A 22,618-nucleotide genomic window follows, 5' to 3' on the forward strand; every position below is an offset into this window, starting at 1 on the left:
AATTGGTTAATCTCTAAGGTGCCACAAGTACTCCTTTTCTTTTTGCGAATACAGACTAACACGGCTGTTACTCTGAAACCTATTTTATATCTTGTAGCTGATAGACAAAATAGAAGTAGCATTTTTATGTAATGACTCTCACAGCCACAAACACCAAAGATTTCGTGAGTCAGATGGAGTGGAAAGTTTTGTTTTGTTGTTTTGTTTTTTGATCAGATTGTACACTTCTTCACTGTGTCATCTTGCAACAGCAACACATGTCTTCCTGACCACGAGATTGATTATTGTAATTAATTCTCTTAGCAGGGCTTCAGTCACTTGCAAAACATATGTAATGCAGCAGCACAGTTATTCTCTGGCCTGAGCAAGCCTTTGCTGTGGTGATTCCTAAGATATGGAATTCCCTCCCTCTAGACATCTGTCTTAGTCCGTCCCTTCCCATTTTTAAACACCTATACGCATTTTTTCCAAAGATGATGTTTTAAATAAGTACAACTGTTGGCCTCATATTAATAACCTCTCCCTCCTTTTCATTTGTCAAACATGTCTGTTGTCCTAATTTGAAATGTTATGAGAATAGTTATTAAAAATAATAAGAAATTCTTTTTTATATTTTTGTTACTGTAATACTGTATAGGCAAATGCATGCAGGGTGCAAAGGGGCTTTTAAAATGCAAATTATAATTAGTCATCATTATCTATTATTAAGCTAGATCATGCAGTCCTTTCTCAGGCAAAATTCTCATTAAAGCCAGTGGGAGTTTGTCTAAGGCAGGGCAACAGAACTTGTACTAGTTGTTGCTATTGTTATTCATTTAGAAATATCTCAGACTTTTAATGTGAACTATATATGTCAAAAGACACTCCTAAATTTTCCTGCAAAACCTTTGAGAGAATTTAAGTCCCTGTTTTAGAAGGTGTTTCCTGAGTAGAGGTCATCAAAAAATAGGGCTTTTTTTCCTGTGGAAATTTTTGGCACAAACAAAACAAAACAAAAACTCAGGTTTTTTCCGTGGAAGTCAAGTTTTCAGTGAAAAACCCAAATCTGAAATATTTTGGTCAAAGACTATAATATTTCAATTCACAAATGTTGCTGTGGTGCCTCCTGGGAGTTGTAGTTTGGATGCCTTGTGCTCCTAGTCTCTGTAGACTGGACTCCCTGTCAGACTACATCTCCTGTGATGCACCAGAGTCCAGCGTGTGGTGAGGGGAAGTGACGCATCATGGCAGTGATGCATCATGGAAGATGAAGTATAGGTGGTTCAAAATTTTTCAGTTTTCAGGCATTCGTTTTTCAATGAAAAATTGAACTTTTCCATAGAAAACAGACACATTTTGAAAAAGTGTTGTTTTTTTAAGCCAAATTTTCCACTGAAAAACAGTTTTGACTGAAATTTTTTGACTAGCCCTATGCCTGAGAGGTGCTGAACACCCTCAGCTCCCATTGACTTCAGCTGAAGTTATCAGTCCAAGTCACTGAGCTTCATTTCCTCCAGCTTTCCTCAGTGTTCATCAGAAGTAACTCCGCTGAAGTGACTGGAGTTCTGTTATTTTCAAACTCATACAAGTGAGATCAGGAGGCCCATTGACTTGAAATCAATAGGAGTTCAGAGGGCCTCCCATTCTTCAGTGTGACTATGTGACTATAATAATTTCCTGCAGAAAGGTGTGTTTCTTCCACCTAACATTTACTGTTTGGAAAACTTTAATAACCAGAACCCCACAGCATTTCCCAAAGGCTCATGATGGCAAACAGGCTGTGGAACCAGAATATTTACATGTAATTTCCTGCATGAAGGGCCAAGGTGCTGGGCACAGCATGTAGATAGAAGTCTGTGCTTTCATTTTTCAGTGGTAACAGCTCTCATTTGAAAATTGTTATCTTGTTAATAAACTGTGTTTAGAGAGAGTTCTAAGCTCCCTGTATCTTCCGTCATCCTCCAGGGAGTGGTAAGCTAGGAACAAAGAATTAAAAGCAATCTGTGTCATTAATATGAGGCATAGAATGCTGAGGTGTGTTTTTAAAGGGAATAAGAGTTGAAGGATAAACAGGGGTTTTTTTTAAGAAACGGATTAATTCTCAGAAACAGTAACTTATTTCAATGCAGAGGCAAAAATCTGTCCCGGCACCACCGTACCTCAAACTAAAGTGATATAAATAAAAAATGATAAATCCAATGAACAGACTTGATTATCCACTGCCTAGCACTTTGTATGGTTCTTTACATCTATGAAAAAGGGGTATAAAATATTACCAGTTCAGAATAATAGTGTTTTGCACCCCCTTTGCACAAGGGGTGATGTGTATACCAGGTGTAAGGCAGTGGAGAATCAGACCCAGCATGCCTAATTCTGTTCTTTTATGCTACTACAATGCCACTGACTTCACTGCATAAGTAAGAGCAGCATTTGACTCATGCCCTATTCTCATGACACACAACAGAGGAGGTATCATTAACTCACTTTAACAGTGGGGTTAATTGTCTTGCCCAATGTCATGTAGCAAGTCAGTAGCAGGGAATTAAAATACAGGAGTTCCTGGCTCGCTCGCTCTCTCTCTCTTTATACAGTCTAGGACCAGCTACGCTCCTTGTGCTGGGGACCATCTCTTCACATATGTTTGCATAGCACCTGGTACGGTGGGGTCCCAATACTCAAAGCGGGATGCGGGCACTTTTGTAATTCAAATGTTAGTCAAATGCCATGTTATGTAATTTCTGTGCCCAAACTTGTTCTCAGTCCACTAGCTCATGCCACCCTCTTTAATTCTAAAAATTATCACACCAAGCAAAGGATTTTTTTAAGGGAAATATGCATTTGTGATAAAACAGAGACATTCTGAGAATCTGTTGCCTTAAACTCACTGTGGGAAGCTCTTCTGCTGAGTAGCCTCAATTGCTGCTTACTCCCATTCCACATTTTTTTAGATATTTCAACCTGTGAAAACTAAAAAGAGGTCTTTTTTTTTAAAAGATCTGCTTTATGCAATAAGGTAAATTCAACTGAATGTGGCTTTTGGAGAGGTTGTGCTGCATACTGAATCGTTTTCAGGTAATATGCCATATCAATGAGCCACATCACATCTAAGAGTATCTCATGCTGACTACAACTGATGGTGCTTGAAACATAATACATGTCATCCTAAAAATGAAGCAAAAAATAGATGTCGTTATGGCATACATGCTGCACGGGTTCAAAGCAAATGATGCCATGATGTAAGGGGAAAGGAAGGCATAAGAACCTGGCAGTCAGAGGCTGCTGAAGAGGAGAGGGAATTTCCTGTGTCATTTGGAAATAACAAATGTCATCTGTGGATGAGGAGCCCAAAATGCCAGCAGACTTTCTGTGGGTTCATATCCTGAATTTACTTATTCCATTAAAGTGGAATTCATGTTTGGAGGGATGAACATAAGGGGCTCCATCCCGCCCTGCAATAAATCCTTTTGTGCCCCTCTACCATAAAGGAATCCTCAGCTGACATAAAACCAGAAGAGCTGGCTCTAAAACAGCTCCTCCTGCCCATCCCCTGTGCAGTAGGCGGACTTATCAAGAATGGGAGGGGCCTGAGCATTATATGCTTTAGTGATCCTGGGTCAATGGAGCAACCTACAAGGAACCATTCCTGGACAGTACAATTTAAAACAGCCAGGGCTGCTCTAATTTATTCTGGTAGCTGGAAGAAGCCCTAGCCAGTCCCAGGATTGGGAGGAACAAAAAATTGGCATAACCCCTCTTCTGGTTCACCACGCTGAGCTCAGGCAGCACATCAGAGGATTGAACCAGTGTTATCACTGCTTGGATTTCAGCCATGATGCTTGCCGAAGCTCTGAAGATTCTGGGGATTGTAACTGCAAATAAGACACCCGTGCCTTATTGTGCCAGCTATTGGGAAGTATTTGGTCCATTCTGGAGTAAAAAGTGAATGCCTCCCTGAGGAAGGGCGAGTTGCTTGTTTCTCTTAAAGAAGGGAAAGGGGAACAACTGACTAACGGGTAGCTAAGTCCTTGGTAGCACTTCACAGCCCACTCTGAGGTGGGAATGACAGAGAGGCTGGGGTTTGCTAAAATGGGAAGTGTCTTGAGTCATATAGTCAAGTAGGATATCAACCTCCTCCCTCTATGTATCCATGTTGTCTATATTGATCTATGGAATAGTATTGGTTTGGTTTTGTTTTTTTTTAATTTTTTGTACAGTGCCCAGATCACTGGATGGGAGCTTCATAAATATAACCAAATATCTCCTTGACAGTTTGTATTCCTAACTTCTTAGATCATTGCAATGAAGGATGGTACCATTCAAAGAGAGGGGACACTCAAGGACATTCAGAAATCAGAGTCTGAGCTCTTTGAACACTGGAAAACACTCATGAATCGACAGGACCAAGAACTGGAGAAGGTTTATTATGTATTTTTTCTCAGCATCTTAAAAAAAATTTATTCCTTATGTGGTGAAGCATTTTAAATTGAAAACATTAGTAACACATACTCTGTGTGTGTGTTTGAAGTTTGCTTGAATTAACTTTGTTCCATTTATTAAGACAAAAACCTTATATCTGAATGTATCATATTTTCTCCATACTAGGTAGGACATACGCCCACCCTTTTTAGTGAAGTCCCATGGGAAATTTTCTTGCATTAGGAGTATGGAATTGGACCATTCAGTACAGAGAAAATTGAGTTAGTGGCATGTACAGGAATAGTTATGCTGCAAATGGAAATGTTGCTGAATTTAGCCATTGTATTGTTTTTAATTTTTTTTAAATTCTTATATAAAAGCCACAAATGATAATTAGACTAGATCTTGTTAATTAAAATATTATGAGTTAGGAAGATCCAGCACCTGACACTATAGTTCTTACTCAGGCACGTACTTTCTTCAGTGGGAGCTTTGCCTGAGTGAGGACTGCAGAATCAGCCTCCAAAGGTGGAAGGAATTCATGTCCTGACTGTCACTGTTTCAGGGGGATGTCACCTGTATTCCCTCTCTGTGGTCTACTCCAGGAGTACGCAGTCAGGTTTCAGGACTCCAGCCATGACCTGAATCTGGGAGGGACCCGGGCCCATGTCCCACTCTCTTCTGACCGGGGGCAGAGGGAGGAAGGGGGGAGGGTTTAAGGCTGCACAGCTCCCTGCCTTACACTATGAATCCTGGCAAGTCAGTCTGCCTAATGGCAAGGACCTGTACATTGCTTTCTTTCCAGGGACTGTGAACTGTGTATTGCCAACAGTTGCAAGTTCCCACACAGCTTTCTCATTTAATCTTAAATTAAAAGAATTACAGAGAAAACATATTAATAAATACACAGATTTAAACACACACTAAACACAGCATGGAACACCCATCAGTCTTATGGGGTCTTAGTAGGCCAAAGGCCTCCAAAGCCTTTAGCACAGAGGTGGGCAAACTACGGCCCACAGGCCACATCCAGCCTGCGGGACCATCCTGCCCAGCCCTTGAGCTCCTGGCTGGGGAGACTAGCCCCCGGCCCCTCCCCTGCTGTCCTCCCTCCCCCAAAGCCTCAGCTCACCGCGCCGCCAACGCTCTGGCCTGCTGCTCCTGCCAGGCAGCGTGGCGGCATGGCTGGCTTCAGCCAGGCGGCCTGGCTGTGAGCTTCTGCTGCTCTGAGCAGCATGGTAGGGGAAGAGGGGGGTTGGATAAGGGGCAGGGAGTCCCAGGGGCAGTCAGGGAACATGGAGCGGGGAGGTTGGATAGGGGGTGGGGTCCTGGGGGGTCATTAGGGGCAGGGGTGTGGATAGGGGTCAGGGCAGTCAGGGGACAGGGAACCGGGGGGGGGGGGGGGAGTTGGATAGGAGGTGGGGTCCCGAGAGGTGGCGGTCAGGGGACAAGGAGCAGGGGGGGTTGGATAGGTCAGGGGTTCTGAGGGGGGCGGGAAGTGGGGCAGGGGCCAGGCTGTTTGCGGAGGCACAGCCTTCCCTACCTGGCCCTCCATACAGTTTTGCAACCCCAATGTGGCCCTCGGGCCAAAAAGTTTGCCCGCCTCTGCTTTAGCAGAATCGAGGCCCCTCAGAGAAAAGTTCATGTCCATTTGCTGGCTCAGAAACAAGGTCCTGTGTCAGTTCAAGCTCAACTTTTTCCACCAAAAGTCCTTTCTTTGTGTCCCAGTCTCTGCGCAGTTTGGACCAGAATAAGCAGGACACTTCCAGAATTGTACCACTCCCTGGGTTGTTTATAGTTTCAGAGAGTAGCCTTAAATACAGCCCACGCTTGTTTTTTAGTTCCAGGAGGAGCTGTAGTAACCCTCTCCCTTGTAATAGAATGCAATCACAAATAAACGATTCATAGATTTAATACAATGGTCCCCCAAAGGTACTGCATGGGGTTGCAGCGTTTGTCACACTGACATTGTCATTTGCATGATTTATGGCTTTTGGATTTAAAAATAGATGGCACATCAAACATTCATGACAGCCAATTGTAATCCTCTCCCTTCCTTTTTCCTGACACACTGATTTGAAAATACATTTGTGACATGTAATTTTAAAAATCTTTATCAAGCGAAGCCACATGACTTGTCCTGCTTTTAGGAAACTATAATTGAAAGAAAAACTGTTTTGGAGAGGAAGAACCTCCGGAGGACCAGGTATTCCCGAGAAGCTCTGCTAAAAGATGATGAAGAGGATGAAGGTAAAGTAATTTTTCTAAAAGGGCACCCTGAAACCCAGTGCTGACTGCGTTGTCGTTTTACAGTTCAAACTGTTTTAGATAGAGTCAATTCACAAATTTCAAGTTCGCAACCAAATCAGTCTTTTCCAGGAGGAACTGTGGCCTGGTTCTTTGTGTGGATCATGGCTCCTAAGAGTTACATACTAAAACTGGGCTTTAACTGATAGTTAAAGAGAGCAATCTGAAGGTGCTGGTTAGCCATGGCCTTGTGAGAGCTGTCAGAATTGTTCCCACAGGATCTCTGATTTGGAAAAGCGTCCCTAGTGAGGAAAGTTTTTAAAGCACATACTTCATTTTAAGCATCTGCTTAACTCCCATCAAACTCAATTGCATATGCTTAAGCATAACCTTGGGCTTCTAAATGCTTTCCTGAGTAGGGATAGATTTAAGAAAGTGTTACATACTTTCCTGAATTGGGGCTTTAGTAAACTTTCCAGCAACAATACACAAGAGTTAGTGGGCCCAATTTTTTGATGGTGTAAAAGAGCACAGGTCTGCTGACTTCAGTGGAGTTTTGTCCAATTGCATTAGCAGAAAATCTAGGCCAATATTATTTGGATTGCTTTGTTTCGCAGTTCAAAAATATCACTACATTTTGAAAACATTTTGTCTTTTTTTTTCCAGTCAGAAAAATGCGCACACAAAAAGAATCCCATACTTGATTTGGTAGTTAATATAGGAAATAACAAAGGTTGTTCCGCAGCTTGTAATTTATGGTTCTGGATCATCGAAGCCTCAGGGCAGAGAAGGTGTAGCCATTCTCTCTGTACTAAGCCATCCATCCTTATGGCACTATAGACTGTGTAATTTAAGATATTGTGCCCTGATACTGCAATTAGCACCTGGGCTGAGTACTGCTCCTGCATGGAGCCCTAATGACTTCAGTGGAGCTTTGCATGGATACAGCACTCCATGCACACACTATCAATTGACGGATTTGTTAGCGGCTGAGGGCAGGAACTGTGGCCCATATTATCGGCTATGACTGAGGAGCACACAGTGCAGTTCAGGATGGGGGATGCAAACATGAGGCTGCTCGTCTTATGCTCACCTTATGACCCCGAGCTGGCCCCAGGACCAGGGGAGCACAAAAGTGGTTTTAAGATACCTCTCCTCTGCTCAGATGCCCCAAGATGAGTTCTGAGGCACATGGGCATCTGCCTCTTTGCTTCAATGATTTTTTAAGCTATTTAAATTTCAAATAGGCTGCTTGCTGGAGATTTTTCTGTTCCTTTTTCAAGAAGGAAATAGTGTATCCACAATGTATTTAGAGCTATCCATGTGTATTAAAGTATTTGAATGTTTATTTGACAAACCTACCTGATCATTTAAGGGGAAATTTTCTACAATGCCCACAAATCCTACTGGTCACATTTTAATTTATTAGCAGTTATTTAGGAAACTTATGTTTCATGAAAACTAATTTTAGGTGAGCCTAAGAAGCTATAATAATGTAACATTCATGTACCCGTGCTATTTCTTTCATAGTGATAGACTGGAGAAGAGTCATGCGAAGGTTGTATTTTCTTCTGGATTATAAGATTAAATTATTCCAATCATGTATAAATCATGGCATCTTGGAAAAAAAAATCAGAGTACCTGTTAAATAATTTAAATGCCTATCTGAATGTGAGAGAATAGATGAATTAAAGATGAATAGCTAGTGCCAGCTGAATCTACAGACCTCTCTATAGCCTGGGAACACTGGCTTATGCTTTTACCTAGAAAAGAAAATCACTGTTTTATTTCATTATTATCAAGAAAACCTTGAACCAATAAGATATAAATATCACAAATACATTGGTGTAAAGACATTGATTATTGAGGGCCAACTTTTTCTTCACTTATGACCATGCAACTATACTGAATCCAAAGGTGTTGTGCTGGTAACCGAGGAGGTAATTTCACCCTAAAACTGTATCCCATTCAGTAAGCTAAGCATGATGTCCATGTATGCAGATGCAAGTGCTCCTTTACTTGCTTTCTCTCCCCTCTTATATTAAGTTAAAGCTCCTCTCCTCAGTTTCAAACTGTGTGCAACCCCCACCCCAGCCTTCATCTCTGATCTTATTGCCTCTACACAAACTCCCATTCTTTACGTTCTACCTCAGTTTCAGTCTTGACTGCTGTCTTATACTACTTCTCCTGTCTCCCACTTCACTCCATCTCATGCAGTCCCTTATGCCTGGAATATTTGCCAAGCACCCACTCCACTCCTTCAAAAAACAACTCTGATCCCCTGCTGGTTCTGTGAGGAATATTTGCTATAATAATCCCCCTACAATTTCTGAGTGTTGTGCACTGCATTTTACTTGTTCCTTTAAAATGCAATTTGTTGGCATATTTGTTTGCCATAATATTTAAGCCATCGGAGAGCATGTTAATTTGCAGCATTGTGGTTAGGATTCAGCAAAACTCCTAAGCACCAGCCTAGGGACTTTTCTGACTTGGGGCTTACATAAGTAATATATAAAAATGTGTAACTAACAGACAGATACATTTATGAAAACTTCATGGCATGTGAAATAGTTTGAATTGTTCTTTTATTTTGCAATTTGGCACCTGCTATTTGGTATAGAAAAAATGAATATAAAAGGTTTCCAGGGCAACGTTACAATCCAACAGTCTTTTTTCCCCTGCTGATTACAGAAGAAATAACAGAAAGTGATGATGATGACGACAACCTATCTTCTGTGCTACATCAGAGAGCAAAGATGCCTTGGCGAGCCTGTGGGAAGTACCTCAGCTCGGCAGGGATTCTGCTGTTGCCTTTACTGATCCTTTCACAGTTCTTGAAACACACTGTTATGGTGGCTATTGACTACTGGCTTGCAAAGTGGACATCTGATGTAATTTCTGCAAAGAGTGACCTAGAACAAAAGAATTGTTCTGTATGCCAGGTACCGTACTTCTAAGTCAGTTCTTTTATTTGAAAAAGAAACATCGCCCAATCCTAACTTCTGCTTGACCATTAACATGCAATATGCTATATTCCTACTAAAATGTACATCACAGAATGCTTTCAGGCCCATCACATTTTTGAGGGAGGGGGTGTTATTTTTTTTTTGTTTTTTGTTTTTTAGTTTCTCTCTCTCTGCTTTTCTTTTCGCCACCCTTAGCATTGCTTGATAGACTATGTTCGCATCTCTAAAATAGTCTTGATAGAACTCACAGCTCTTTTTTTTTTTTCTTTTTCTTTCTGTGCTGCAGCATTCTGGCTGCTGGTAGAGCATTCAGGCTGAGTTTCATAACAAGAGGGAACAAAGATCTTTTAAAATGAACTCTCTGTTCCAGGTTATTCCTCTTTGATTGACTTCATCTTAATTTTGCACAGAATGGTAGGCTTGCCTAAGACTGGCAAGATGTGACATGTACAGTGCAGTCATGCACATTTCCATCCCAGCTTCCTTTGGCATTAAATTACCAATAACCCCTAATTTACCTTGCTAATTGCTCAGGTGAACCAGAGCATCACCTCCCAGGAGATTCTATCCTGCCAAGGAAAAAAAGGCATAATTTGTGTTGAACAACATCGTCATAATTAACGTATTTTTAAGGCAGACTAATTAGCCATCCCCATGGATCTAATTAGTTAACAACAATGACATTATTTCATTAAAATTCCAGTTGTCTTCTATGAAGGGATTAATGTCTATAAATAAGCAGTCTTGACTATGGTTTTCAACATTTTTCAATCCAAGGTATTACAAGTAGTGGCTGGATGGAAATCTAGGATGAAATCCTGATGCCACTGAAGCCAAAGAGGAGTTTTGCTATTGACTTCAGTGAAGCCTTTGTTTTCATTCCTAGAGAATATTTTATTAAAGCCAAGTTTTAATGTGAAGTTATTAACAATTTATTTAAAAATTTTCTGGCCTCTCTCCAGCTCCCGCTGAAAAAGGGCTACTAGCATGTCATATTACAGTCTTTACAGGTATTTGTTTCCCCAACTGGAAGTAACTAATGCGTAAAATCTTTGGAAACTTTTTATGCGATTCTGTGGCTTTTTGAATTTTTAATCTAATCCAAACAGCATTTTTTCCTGAATAATACTTAATTATGGCTTAAGATGGCAGAGAATCATTGGCAAAACAAAATGGGGAAGCTTGTGCTGCCTCTGCCTGTACTGTCCCTGATGTGACAGGTTTCAGAGTAGCAGCCGTGTTAGTCTGTATCTGCAAAAAGAAAAGGAGGACTTGTGGCACCTTAGAGACCAACAAATTTAATAATGATAAATTAATAATAACTAATAAATGTGTTAGTCTCTAAGGTGCCACAAGTCCTCCTTTTCTTTGTCCCTGTTGTGTAGAGGAAAAGAGAACTTCTTCCTCAAGGCTATCAATCCCACCTCCACTTCTCTTAATGCAAACTGTATTTTAAATGATTAAAACATTAAAAATAATATTTTTGCTTCTGTTTCTTTACTACTTAGGAATTTAATCATTCTCGCTATTCAAGGATGTTCAGCATTCTCTGCTGCCTTGGGATTATACTGTGTCTTGTCACGTCAATAGCAGTGGAGTGGACTGGTCTAAAAGTTGCCAAAAAACTACACTATTGTCTGCTGAATAAAATTATTTTGGCACCAATGAGGTACTACTTTGATTCTAATGCAAGCAGTAGTGCAGCGTAGAGACTTCATATTCTTTATGTCAAGGCAGCTGTTCCTGTGCAGTTCCATTCTGAAGTTACTATGAATTAAAAAATGTGACATGACTCATTGAAAGTCAATAGACACTGCCCATTTTTACGCTATATAAAAATTCTACCTTCTGATTCAACAGATTGATTCCCCAGAGTCATATCTGATGAAAATACTTTTTTACTTCTTTTTACACTTTTGACCAAGAGAAAACAGGAGGAGGAGTCCATGAGCTGCAGATTCTATTCCATGATATTCATCATCAATGGAAACATTTGCTGAGGTATAAATATTTACACCTGAGCAACTCTATTGAAGATAACAGAAAGGAAGAAGTATCACCAAGGGCATCATTAAAGATAGTGGGATTGCACAGGTGTTGCTGTGGTCCTCATTTGGCCTTTATAATTTTTATTTCTGGTGATGATGCATGAGAGGGAAAGAACCCAGCTTCACTGTCAGAGTCCAGGACAGGGCTGGCAGTTAGAAAAACATCTTTTTGTTTACAAGCTTCATTTGACAAGGAAGTCACTGAGGGACAATAAGCATGGAACCCTACAACACTATTCTTGCAAACTTACTTTTCAGACTAGAACCACACTTTAAAGTTAACTCTAATGATGGAAAAGTGTAACCTTCATTTAATCTTTGTTTTATATATGCATACTTAGTGGATAGAATATAAAATGAACACTAAATAGAAAATGAAATAGGCAACAATAGAGTTAACATCCTCTCTTCATCCTTTTAAAAATCCTTTCTAAATTATTTGATATCCTTTCCTTCCTCTACTAAAAAGGGTCCCAATGACTTTGGTGGACTGTAACCTAAAATAGACACCTCCCTATGGTCACCTTGCTGTCATGTCCCCACAATAACTTCAGGTTCATTTTAAAATGTCATTAATCCTTTTACACTGATAATTTTTTGACTACGGTATATTGCTGGTCCAAGAAAAATTAATATGATCATGCAAGACTTGCAATTACATTTTGTCTGTATTTTTCCTCACTGAGGAGTGCTTTGTGTGTGTGTTTAATACATAATTAAATAAACAACATAGTTAATATTATGTATATATAATATATTTATAATATGAAATATTTTGTTTAGTTATGTTACTTGTATTGTGCAGGGAAGTCCTGTGAAATCTGGAGTGATGATTCATAGTGCTAGGACACAGTTATTCCTTTATTATGCCTGGTTTTGGAATGCAATAAGTTAGGGCTGACTTCAGCACAACAGAGACTATAGACCTATTACTCATTCCCCACTGTTATCAATAGATTGTGTTCCAGCTCAGTATAGAGCTCAAGAGAAATGGAAAGAAATGGGAAAGTATTTTAATATCTACTTGCGTATTAACTTTGACTGTGATGGGTTGGATCACAGAAACCCCCTGGGAGCAGCCACCTGATGTGTCAAGACTACTGCTTCTCCTGCTTTCCTGCCCAGTCAGCTTAGGACTTCAGTTCCCTGCCTGGTTTGAGCCAGACCTGCTACCCTGCTGCAAACCCAGACCCAGGTTCCCTAACAGCTGTAGGCTTAACTGAAAGAAGCTTACAGAAGTGTGCCTGTCTTTAACGCTCAGATGCCCAACTGCCAATGGGGTCCAAACCCCCAAATAAATCCGTTTTACACTGTATGAAGCTTATACAGGGTAAACTCATAAATTGTTCACCCTCTATAACACTGATAGAGAGATATGCACAGCTGTTTGCCTCCCCAAATATTAATACATACTCTGGGTTAATTAATAAGTAAAAAGTGGTTTTATTAAATACAGAAAGTAGGATTTAAGTGGTTCCAAGTAGTAACAGACAGAACAAAGTGAATAACCAAGCAAAATAAAATGAAGCACTCAAGTCTATGTCTAATCAAACTAAATACAAATAAAAACCTCACCAGTTCCAGTAAGCTCTATTTTACGGACTAGCCTCCTTCTAGTCTGGATCCAGCAAGCACTCACACCTGCTGTAGTTACTGTCCTTTGTTCCAGTTTCTTTCAGGGATCCTTGTGGGTGGAGTGGCTGTCTCCTTAGCCAGCTGAAGACAAAATGGAGTCAGCTGAAGACCAAACGGGCTTAAATAGACTTTCTCTTCTGGGTGGAGACCCCCCTCCTCTCTCCTATGCAAAGTCCAGCTCCAAGATGGAGTTCTGGAGTCACCTGGGCAAGTCACATGTCCATGCATGACTCTCAGTTTTTACATGCAGAAGCCATTGCCCACATGGTATCTTGAATGTCTCCAGGAAGACTTCTTATGTGGATTGGAGCATTCCAAGATGCATTGTTCCTTAAGTGCTTCTTGATTGGGCGCTTAACTTTGCGAATTCCTTTCTCCAGGAACTGACCAAATGCTCTACTAAGGTTATTTAGAAATCAAGCCAGTACACGGCCAATATTCATAACTTCAAATACAAAAATGATACATGCATACAAATAGGATTAATAGATTCAGTAGATCATAACCTTTACATAGATATGTAATATCGCATTTGTAGCATAGAACATATTCCAGTTATGTCATGTATATCCATAAGCATATTTCCATAAAATCTTATGGGGGGCACTGTTGCAATGACCTTTCCCATTTACTGTCCATTTTAGATTTTTTGAAACAACACCACTGGGAAGCATCTTGAACAGATTTTCAGCTGATTGCAACACCATCGACCAGGTACAGAGACAAAATAAATCTGTTCTCCAGAAATGCATGCCAATTTTCCCCTATCATCTTCAGCCCAGAAAATGTCGTGTCTGAATGCCGCCATGTTGTGTTAAGATGGACTAAATCTCATTTAGCTATAACTGATCTGAAAATTTTGTTGTGTTTTTGAATGCATTTTATATTTGTTTCCATTATCATAGAATCATAGAATAGAATATCAGGGTTGGAAGGGATTTCAGGAGGTCATCTAGTCTAACCCCCTGCTCAAAGCAGGACCAATCCCCAAATAAATCATCCCAGCCAGGGCTTTGTCAAGCCTGACCTTAAAAACCTCTAAGGAAGGAGATTCCACCACCTCCCTAGGTAATCCATTCCAGTGCTTCACCACCCTCCTAGTGAAAATGTTTTTTCTAATATCCAACCTAAACCTCCCCCTCTACAACTTGAGACCATTACTCCTCATTCTGTCATCTGCGACCACTGAGAACAGTCTAGATCCATCCTCTTTGGAACCTCCCTTCAGGTAGTTAAAAGCAGCTATCAAATCTCCTCCCCCCCCATTCTTCTCTTCTGCAGACTAAATAATCCAAGTTCCCTCAGCCTCTCCTCATAAGTCATTATGACTTGCAGTGTTCAGAAAAAGGGAATCCTATTTTTAAAATCCATGCTGAAAAACTTGTTTGGTTAGAGGCTTTTCAGATGCTGAAGGGTCTTGGGTATGTTTTTTCTTCTGTAAAGAAATGTAAAGGGACACTGTGTTGTCTCAGGGTTGGAGCACTTGTGCCAGAATGAACTAAAAAGATGTTTAGAGCACCTCCAACTAAAGAGGGTACCTAGAATAGTCACAGGCCTTGAAGCTGACTGGTTATTAACCTCATCTCTATTGCTAGCTGTGCGACATGTATTCTTTTGGAGGAATGTGCTGTGCAATGTATGCGTGTAGAGGACCCACATAAAAATACCATCAGTTTTGCCCAGAATCCATCAGCCAGTTCAGAAATGTTAATCTTCAAAGTTATGGTAACTTTTTGTGAGTGGGGAGAAGAAGAATGAGATAAGATGTTGACTTGTGTGTTACTCCTTTGTTTGCCTTACCTTTGATATTAAATGTTCTTTATTTATCCAGCACATTCCTGCTACCCTGGAGTGCCTGAGCCGCTCCACTTTGCTATGTGTATCTGCTCTTGCTGTAATCTCCTACGTCACGCCAATGTTTCTCATTGCCCTGCTTCCTCTTGCTATCATATGTTATTTCATCCAGAAATACTTTCGAGTGGCCTCAAGGTAAGAGCATTGACCGGGCTCATTCTGGTATTTAAAACGTACTCTGAAATTCATGATCTGGTACCAGGAAATAGAGAGTTTTAAACGGGGCCCTGCCAAGGCTGTATCCCTACATGAAAGCAAGTCAGGTCTATCACAGTAAAAATGTATCATTTTACAGCTGCATTGTTTATAACTATTAAATTAGAATTTCTGAGTGGGAGAAAAGTTTGTTTCCATCATTAAACCAGTGACCATACCAGAATTCACAATCCACAAAACAAGGGCCAAATGCTAGCCTCTCCGGTGAGGTTGAGCCTTAGGAGAAGTGTGAAGATATAGCAGCAAAGCAGAAATGGCCAAAGGCATTTAGCTTGACCAGGGCAGATGGAAATGAAAAGTTCAGGGATCAAGGAGAAAAATTGAGGGGTGGAGCTTACTCCGCATCTGTACCACGATTGCCTCTAAAAGATGCAGCATTCTCACCCTCAGTTGCTATTAGATGCCATCAGGTCCATAAAGCCACGTAGATCCCCTCTCCACAGTGTTCAAGGAGTGCTAGTGGAAGCGTTCTGCCAAGATCCTGCATATGTGCACAAATTGAGAAGGGGCTACCTGTACCCTTTCCCACTTCCTACAGGACTAAACAGAATTTTAGTGGTGGTTATTGCTAAGCAGTGTAGCAAAAATTAATTGCTTCTATTCATTTGAGTTAATTGAAGCCAGAATGGTGTTTCAGAAGTAAATCATTCCACATGAGAAATTGGAATGTAGGAACAAAGTGCATGTTGGGGTGAAGTGCAGTAAGACCTCTCAGAGCTCCAGTACTGTGTGTTTGCGTTTAGTAAGAATGATCCTCTTGCTTTTCTAGGAGTATCTGTCTTAGTGCAAGAGTCTTTGCATTTGAAATTCTGCCGTTTTAGGCTCACGGGCATGAGATTCTGTTCTGTAGATGTTCCATTTTACTCCCCAAGACACTGTAGTGCTTATTTCAAAAGGATCACTGTATTATTAAAACTGATTTTCTTTTTAAAACTGTTTCCAGGGACCTGCAACAGTTGGATGACAGCACCCAGCTGCCATTACTTTGCCATTTTTCAGAGACTATGGAGGGTTTAACCACTATACGAGCTTTCAGGTATATTTTTTTAGAAAAAAATTGTATTGTTTTGATATATGCGAGACATAGGATATATGTCATGAATGAAATGTTCAACCTACCCTTAACTAGGCACCCACTTCTGCACCTACGGTTTGTAGGTGCAGATAATTATGGTTTGGGTCACTTTAGAAGTTTAAGTACCTCACTGCATCAGTAAATGGAGTTCTTGGACACTTAAGTGATCTAAAATGTGGATGCCAATAATTTTAGGGGGGGGGTAAAATTGCACCCCCAGTTATTTGATCCACACTTGCAAGAAAGGAGGCTGGTGGCTACAAATCTGGGCATTTATGAAGAATTTGAATTACAATACAACGATCTTTTAAGTCCTTGCTTGCCTGACTGGTCCTTGTCCATAACATCTATTTAGACTTTTGGAAACGGCTGAGGAAGATCTAATAACACACCTGAGTTGTGCTTCTGTATTACAAATATAATATAATCTCCTGGTGTGCCAGTAAAAGTTCTGCCAAACCTACCAGCTGCTTCCCCAAACCAACATTATCTCTGTCATTTCTAAGTTGAGTCAAAGTTGAGTCTTCCGAGCCCCGTCTCATCTACACATACACATATGTTGCAAGTTAACATTGCTGCTAACAACTCACCTTTGGAATTCCATAATTCTTTGTGGTCATTCCTGTACAACCTTAATGTTTCATTTACATAATTGTATAATACTTTTCGTCCACAAAGTTATGAACCTATAGGGTCTTTAGCATTTAATTTCCTTTCTTTTCTGTTTAATTTTTTTAAGAACAGAAAAAATGGAGATCAAAAACATATTGCCTGTATTTAATTATGTTAGTATTTAAATTGTCCCAATCAGGCTTTGAACTTCGTAGCTGAATGAGAGTACAGTATGCTGGCATATTGCTGCTGTTTGGAGAACAGCATAGTATTTCTCAGTATTAATTATTATGATTATGCTTGTTGTTTAAGTGCCAACAGTCTTCTCTAGTTTATTGGTATGTGTTCTCCTGTGTGCCCCATTAAGGAAATTTATTATTCCATTCTGGTTTCTAATCCTTGCTTTTCTCTTTGTCTCTTATCCTAATGCTCTTCTACTCTGGAAGAAATTAACAGAGATGTTGTGACCATTAGTGCTGCACTGCTTAAGAGTTTTGCTACAATAAATCACTCCTAATACCACCTCACTGATACCCTTCATTGTTTAGTACACTCCCTCGTGATACCCCATCCCCAGTCACCATGAAATGAACTGCTCCAGCAAAGCCTGTTCAGAATTTAGGGAGCCTCATGTTTGTGATTTCATCAGCTTGAAATCCCAGAATAACTGATGAATCTTTGACCCAAACAGCAGGAGACATTCAGTAGGTTTTGTATTCCATCTACATGTCAAGCTTCTGTGTCAACTTGTATCTTGGCTATTTTTAGGAGTATATTGCTTTTCAGCTGCATACTGAGTAGTAGCAGTGGCATTTGAAGTTTAGACATTAAAGCTTGAACAAAGTACCCAGCTCCTACATTCCTAAAAATAACACAGTAATATAGGAGGAATCCAGCCATAGGGCTAACAGGTACCAGTTGTTCCTGTGGCACCCTTACTGTCCTATATTTTTTCTGGGCCATTTTGAGCAATTTATAAAAATCCAGGAATTGTATCAGAAAGACAGCAGCTGCTGTCGCTGCAGCCACAAAGAATCCTTCATCAAGTATCCTGGGTGTAAATATACCTTCTCCATATGTTGTCTGGTGTATAAAGGACTTTGACATGGTCTGTCCTAAATAATAAATGAAATGTAAGCAAGGTTTCCCCAGGGAAGGGTTTCACTTTAGGGACAATTTCTGTAGTGAGAGTCTGAGAAATTTGCAGCACTCTAATGACAAATTGTACTCGTCAGCAATTGCACCGCCCACACACATTCCGCTGCTGACTGCACACTGCCAGAATCCCTAGCGTTTTATAGTGTCATGACCACTGGGATAATCTGTGAACAGCCTGGACATTTTAATAAAGAGGGTCTGTGATTTTTTTAAAGGTAATTACTTTTTAGCCTGTACCTGGAAGGGGATACAGGAATATTGGTAATTGACACACAGTAAAACTTCATTAATACTCGGGCTTTATCATTTGTACAAAATGTTGGCTGTCTCTCTCCTCATGTCGGTGTAAAGATTTGATAACAGCTGAATTTTATAACCAAGGCTTCATTTCTTTTACAAAATATTTTACAGTCCATTTACTGGTATGCTGTGTAGTATTATTAGTAGCTATCAAAATAAATGTACAAAGTGCATGTTTTGGTATATTACCCTGGCTGATTTGAGTACTAGCTAAGACCCTGATCCTGCAAAGCACTAGAGTGGGCAGTCTGCTGCATGCACATGGAGCCCCACTGACATCATTGCAGGATCAAGGCCTAATGCAGAAGTTTCACTAACTAGCAAATGTTCTTCTAGTTGTTAGTGTACATCAGTGTAGTTCTACAGTAGTAAATGTAAAACAAACTTGCTGTATTTAACAGCCTTTGTACTCTTCGGCTGGTTTATGTTGAAGAGAGAAAAACTGGTTTATAAAAGTCTTATTGCTACTTTTATTGATTGTAGTTTAGGGGCTCCCACAATGTACTGGGCATTCTCTATGCACAAATTAAGAGACAGTCGCTAACACTGTGGGGTCTTGATCCATGACTGGGGCTCCTAGGCACTACTGCAATACAAATAGCAAATAACCCACTCGATTTTATATGGTCGTGAAAAGAGGAGTTGTGTTTTCTGTACAGCTAACACATCTTTCAATTGCTCACTTTCTTGCTCTCTCTCTTGTGCACGTGTGTGCGTGCACACACTTTCTCAGACTCTTATCTTTTTCTTTATTTCAAGCCACCTTCCTCACTGCTGCCACGGTAGTGAATGACTAGCCAGAGTCTGTTGTCGTTTATAAATTATAGTTTTAATATGAACTGCCCAGCTAGCCAATGTTAGTCCCAGAGTCCTATATAAAATGTCAGCTCCAGTTTAAGAAGATAGCAAAATCTTATTTGTTCCTAAAGAAAGGACATTGTGGCTGAGGGATGATTGCATATGGTCATGTTTAGGACACTCGGGAGGTTCCAGTTCTTGAACTGTTGTGTGATGCAGACATTTAAAATTAAAGTTTTATCTATAATTAGAAGCTGTGGCAGCATGCTGCAACTTACAGCTCCACAATTTGGGCATGCAAATTCTGTTTGTGTGTGTCTAATATATACACTCCAATATCTGGGTATTAGGATTAAGAGGCTGGGTTGAATTGCTCTTAAAAATGCAGCCTATTAAATGCTTTTGCTTTTTTTTTTTTTACTTTTCCAAGGCCTCATGACACACAATGACTCCTTGCTTTGCCATTTCTGTTTTGAAGGTATGAAGGCCGGTTCCGACAAAAGCTTCTTGAATATACAGATTCCAACAATATTGCTTCCCTTTTCCTTACAGCTGCCAATCGTTGGCTGGAAGTCCGCATGGCAAGTACATTACTCTGTTTGGGGCGGGAGAGGGCGGTGTTATGCTTCGCTTTGATCCTGGCGCTCCATTGATGCATATGAGTTATCCAGCCTATACCTTTGCCATGTACATGTCTTTTTAAAGAAAATTTGCCCAAGTTACCCCATCGATGAAAGTCCAATGGAGTGCAAGAGGGGAGGAATTATTCCAGAGCAGGAATAGGATTCATGGCCCTTTTTTGCCTGCCTCCCCACCTCCGCCCTTTCCCTTTTGGGGAGGAATGATCAGAGCCAAAGATCCTCTAGCTGTGCTATCAAGATCCCACAGGGGGCTGTGCATGTCAGTACACCTGGGCTTCATCCATCCAGCTACCTGTGCTGAGGTTCCACTGTATTGGGTGCTTTCTGCACCAATAGGGTGTGTGAGGATTTGGGCCTACGTCCTTCCTGAGTCAGCCAAAGGACAGGGCTATTGCCTTTTGTGTTCTTGTTCCCTTTGTAGTGCAAGTACAGCAGGTAGGTGAAAGAAATTATCTGTTAAAAATGAGTCTTCAGGAAGGCAATACAGAGAGCTTCTTATGCTGTGTGGTGTTGGCATTTGTATCTATTTCTGCAAGGCACCGATGTAACAAAGCTGCTGCTAGTCATGTTATAAATGTGTGATTCTTCCATATACATTACAAGTACATCAGTGTGTCTATTTCATGTCAATCTGCACATTAATTTTAGACTTTCACATATATTGGTATATTTGCCACCTAAACTCAGTTTCTTGGGTGACTCAGAGGAAAGAGAACTAGCCTGTATTCTATTCAGCAAATAAGGAATAATAATGAAGAAGCATCTAGAGATGATCGAGATCCTGTTGTACTAGGCACTGTATAAACATAGACTACATCTGCACTGGCAACTGGACATGGTCCAAGCACATGGTTGTGCCAGAACCCCCCTAGCATCCACATCTAAACCCCAGAAATACAGGTTTCAAGACCTGTCCAGGGAAAGAATGCTAGTAGACCTGCGGCGTGTGGGTATGAACATGCCTCGGGCTGTCGCATGGCCCCGTACCCATGCCAGTGCGTAGAGTGGATGGGGTAAGGGGCGTGTCTTGAGTTCAATAGTCCTCCAGTCCTGTTCCCACAATGTACTGAACCCTTTCCTGCCTGACCCTTATCCAAATCGATAAAGGTCCCTGCCTCCTCATTCTCACCGGTAGCAGTGAGCTGCACTGACCCCTTCACAACAGTTTTCCACTGGACTCTCTTCATCAGTACAAGTGAACATGTTCCACGAGCTGCCGCCCAGTCAGCCAACCACACCCAGGTCCCAATAAATGTGTGGTCGGAGTTCACCTTTTTCCACAACTTCTCCCACAGCATCAGGAACTTACACCTGTAACTGAAAGTTTCAGATAGGCTGGTGCAGGTGGGCATTCACTGTACTCTGGTCCACTCCCGGGAAGGAATAAAGCACCTGAGGCTCTGGTATCAGAAGGCAAAAGACTCCACCAGTCGCTCCAGGAGAAGTCCTCCAATCTGCCTATCCTTCAAGGAGCCGGACCAAGTGTTCTCCCAGGCTCCCGCTACCGAGCCTGTGGTGATGCACGACTCCCTCCTCAACCCGCACCAGCCTCAGCTGATGGGATGGTGATGGAGGCCATGGTGGGGACTGCAGAGGAGGAGGCCTTGGAGAAAGAAGAGCATGTCATCCTGCACCTCTGCAAGGAGAAGACGGCTCAGCAAGCCCCTCCTGATGAGCAAGAGGAGAACCTCTCTACTCAGCAGCAACTAGAACCTGAGGCTGGTAAGTTAAACCCCACCCTCACCCAGATGGTCCCCAACCAAGATACAACTGTAAATTCCATTTTATTGAAAGACCGTAAACCACTACAAAGCTTTTTTGCCGAAGCTATAGAGCGGATTATTTGTGAACTAACCTATTGCCCCTGGGTATGTGAGTTTATTGGCCGACAGGCTGACAAAGAGGGAGGGGGGTGGAAAGATCCAGCTGTGGGGACAGGACATTTGTACTAGATGAATGATTCTCCAGAGTTATAGCTCCTTTCAAGATTACAAACTTTCACTACAATAATCCCTCCCCGCAGTTGCACAACAAACACATGGGAGCTGTGCAGAACTGGGCTTTGGTGTAGTATCAGGATCAGTTATGTACAGGAAAAGAGAAGGGGAGCCTTTGCTTCTCTGAGGAACACAACAGCAGCCCTCTGTCGCAGTATAAATGTTTTCAAACATTACCCTGCCCTGGTGTCCTGCCTCTCCCCCCTCAGTGCTGTGCTCCATAAGCCGGGAGAAAGAGTCTGGGATCTGTGCTGGTGGCTGCACAAACAATCCAGTTTCACTTTGCAGTAGGGAGGTCATTGGTTTGCGGCCTTGATCAAGAAGTTCAGGGAACACAGTACAGGTGCGATGTCCCTCTTTCTTTCCCTGTTCCTTTCTCCACTCTTTGTTGGAAAAAGGGAAATGATTTCCTGGTTTGGAGATGGGTGGGCATTTGCAGTGGTTTGCTTCTCCCCCTCCAAGCAGGCTCAGTCTGATATCTTGGACTGTAGTCTGTTTCCATTCAGATTGTCTCCCAGTCCTGTAAGCATAGGTCAAAAATATTTCTGGTGCAGCAGAAACTCCAACTGGTTTCTTAAAGTTCAAAGGCAGCACAAATGTGCTTGGCCCACCTTCAGAGTTCACCAAACCCTCCTGTTCAGTGATATCAGTAGGATGACAAGTAGCACAAACATCT

At 41.3% G+C, this 22,618-nt stretch overlaps 1 protein-coding gene across 4 annotated transcripts in view; it reads left to right on the top strand.

Annotated features, from left to right (window-relative positions):
* The window catches only part of ABCC8 (ATP binding cassette subfamily C member 8), a 135,515-nt gene that overhangs the window by 96,147 nt on the left and 16,750 nt on the right, over positions 1-22,618 (top strand). For all 4 annotated transcript variants that reach the window (XM_073347373.2, XM_078853180.1, XM_073347374.2 and 1 more), the window contains 8 exons: positions 4,270-4,395; positions 6,546-6,645; positions 9,334-9,584; positions 11,117-11,277; positions 13,936-14,005; positions 15,123-15,280; positions 16,305-16,397; positions 19,783-19,885. In XM_073347373.2, the coding sequence (XP_073203474.1) occupies positions 4,270-4,395; positions 6,546-6,645; positions 9,334-9,584; positions 11,117-11,277; positions 13,936-14,005; positions 15,123-15,280; positions 16,305-16,397; positions 19,783-19,885 (1,062 nt within the window). The remainder of the gene's footprint in view (positions 1-4,269; positions 4,396-6,545; positions 6,646-9,333; positions 9,585-11,116; positions 11,278-13,935; positions 14,006-15,122; positions 15,281-16,304; positions 16,398-19,782; positions 19,886-22,618) is intronic.

This window comes from Lepidochelys kempii, chromosome 6 (genome assembly GCF_965140285.1).
Source record: "Lepidochelys kempii isolate rLepKem1 chromosome 6, rLepKem1.hap1, whole genome shotgun sequence".
Taxonomy (NCBI): Eukaryota; Metazoa; Chordata; order Testudines; family Cheloniidae; genus Lepidochelys; species Lepidochelys kempii.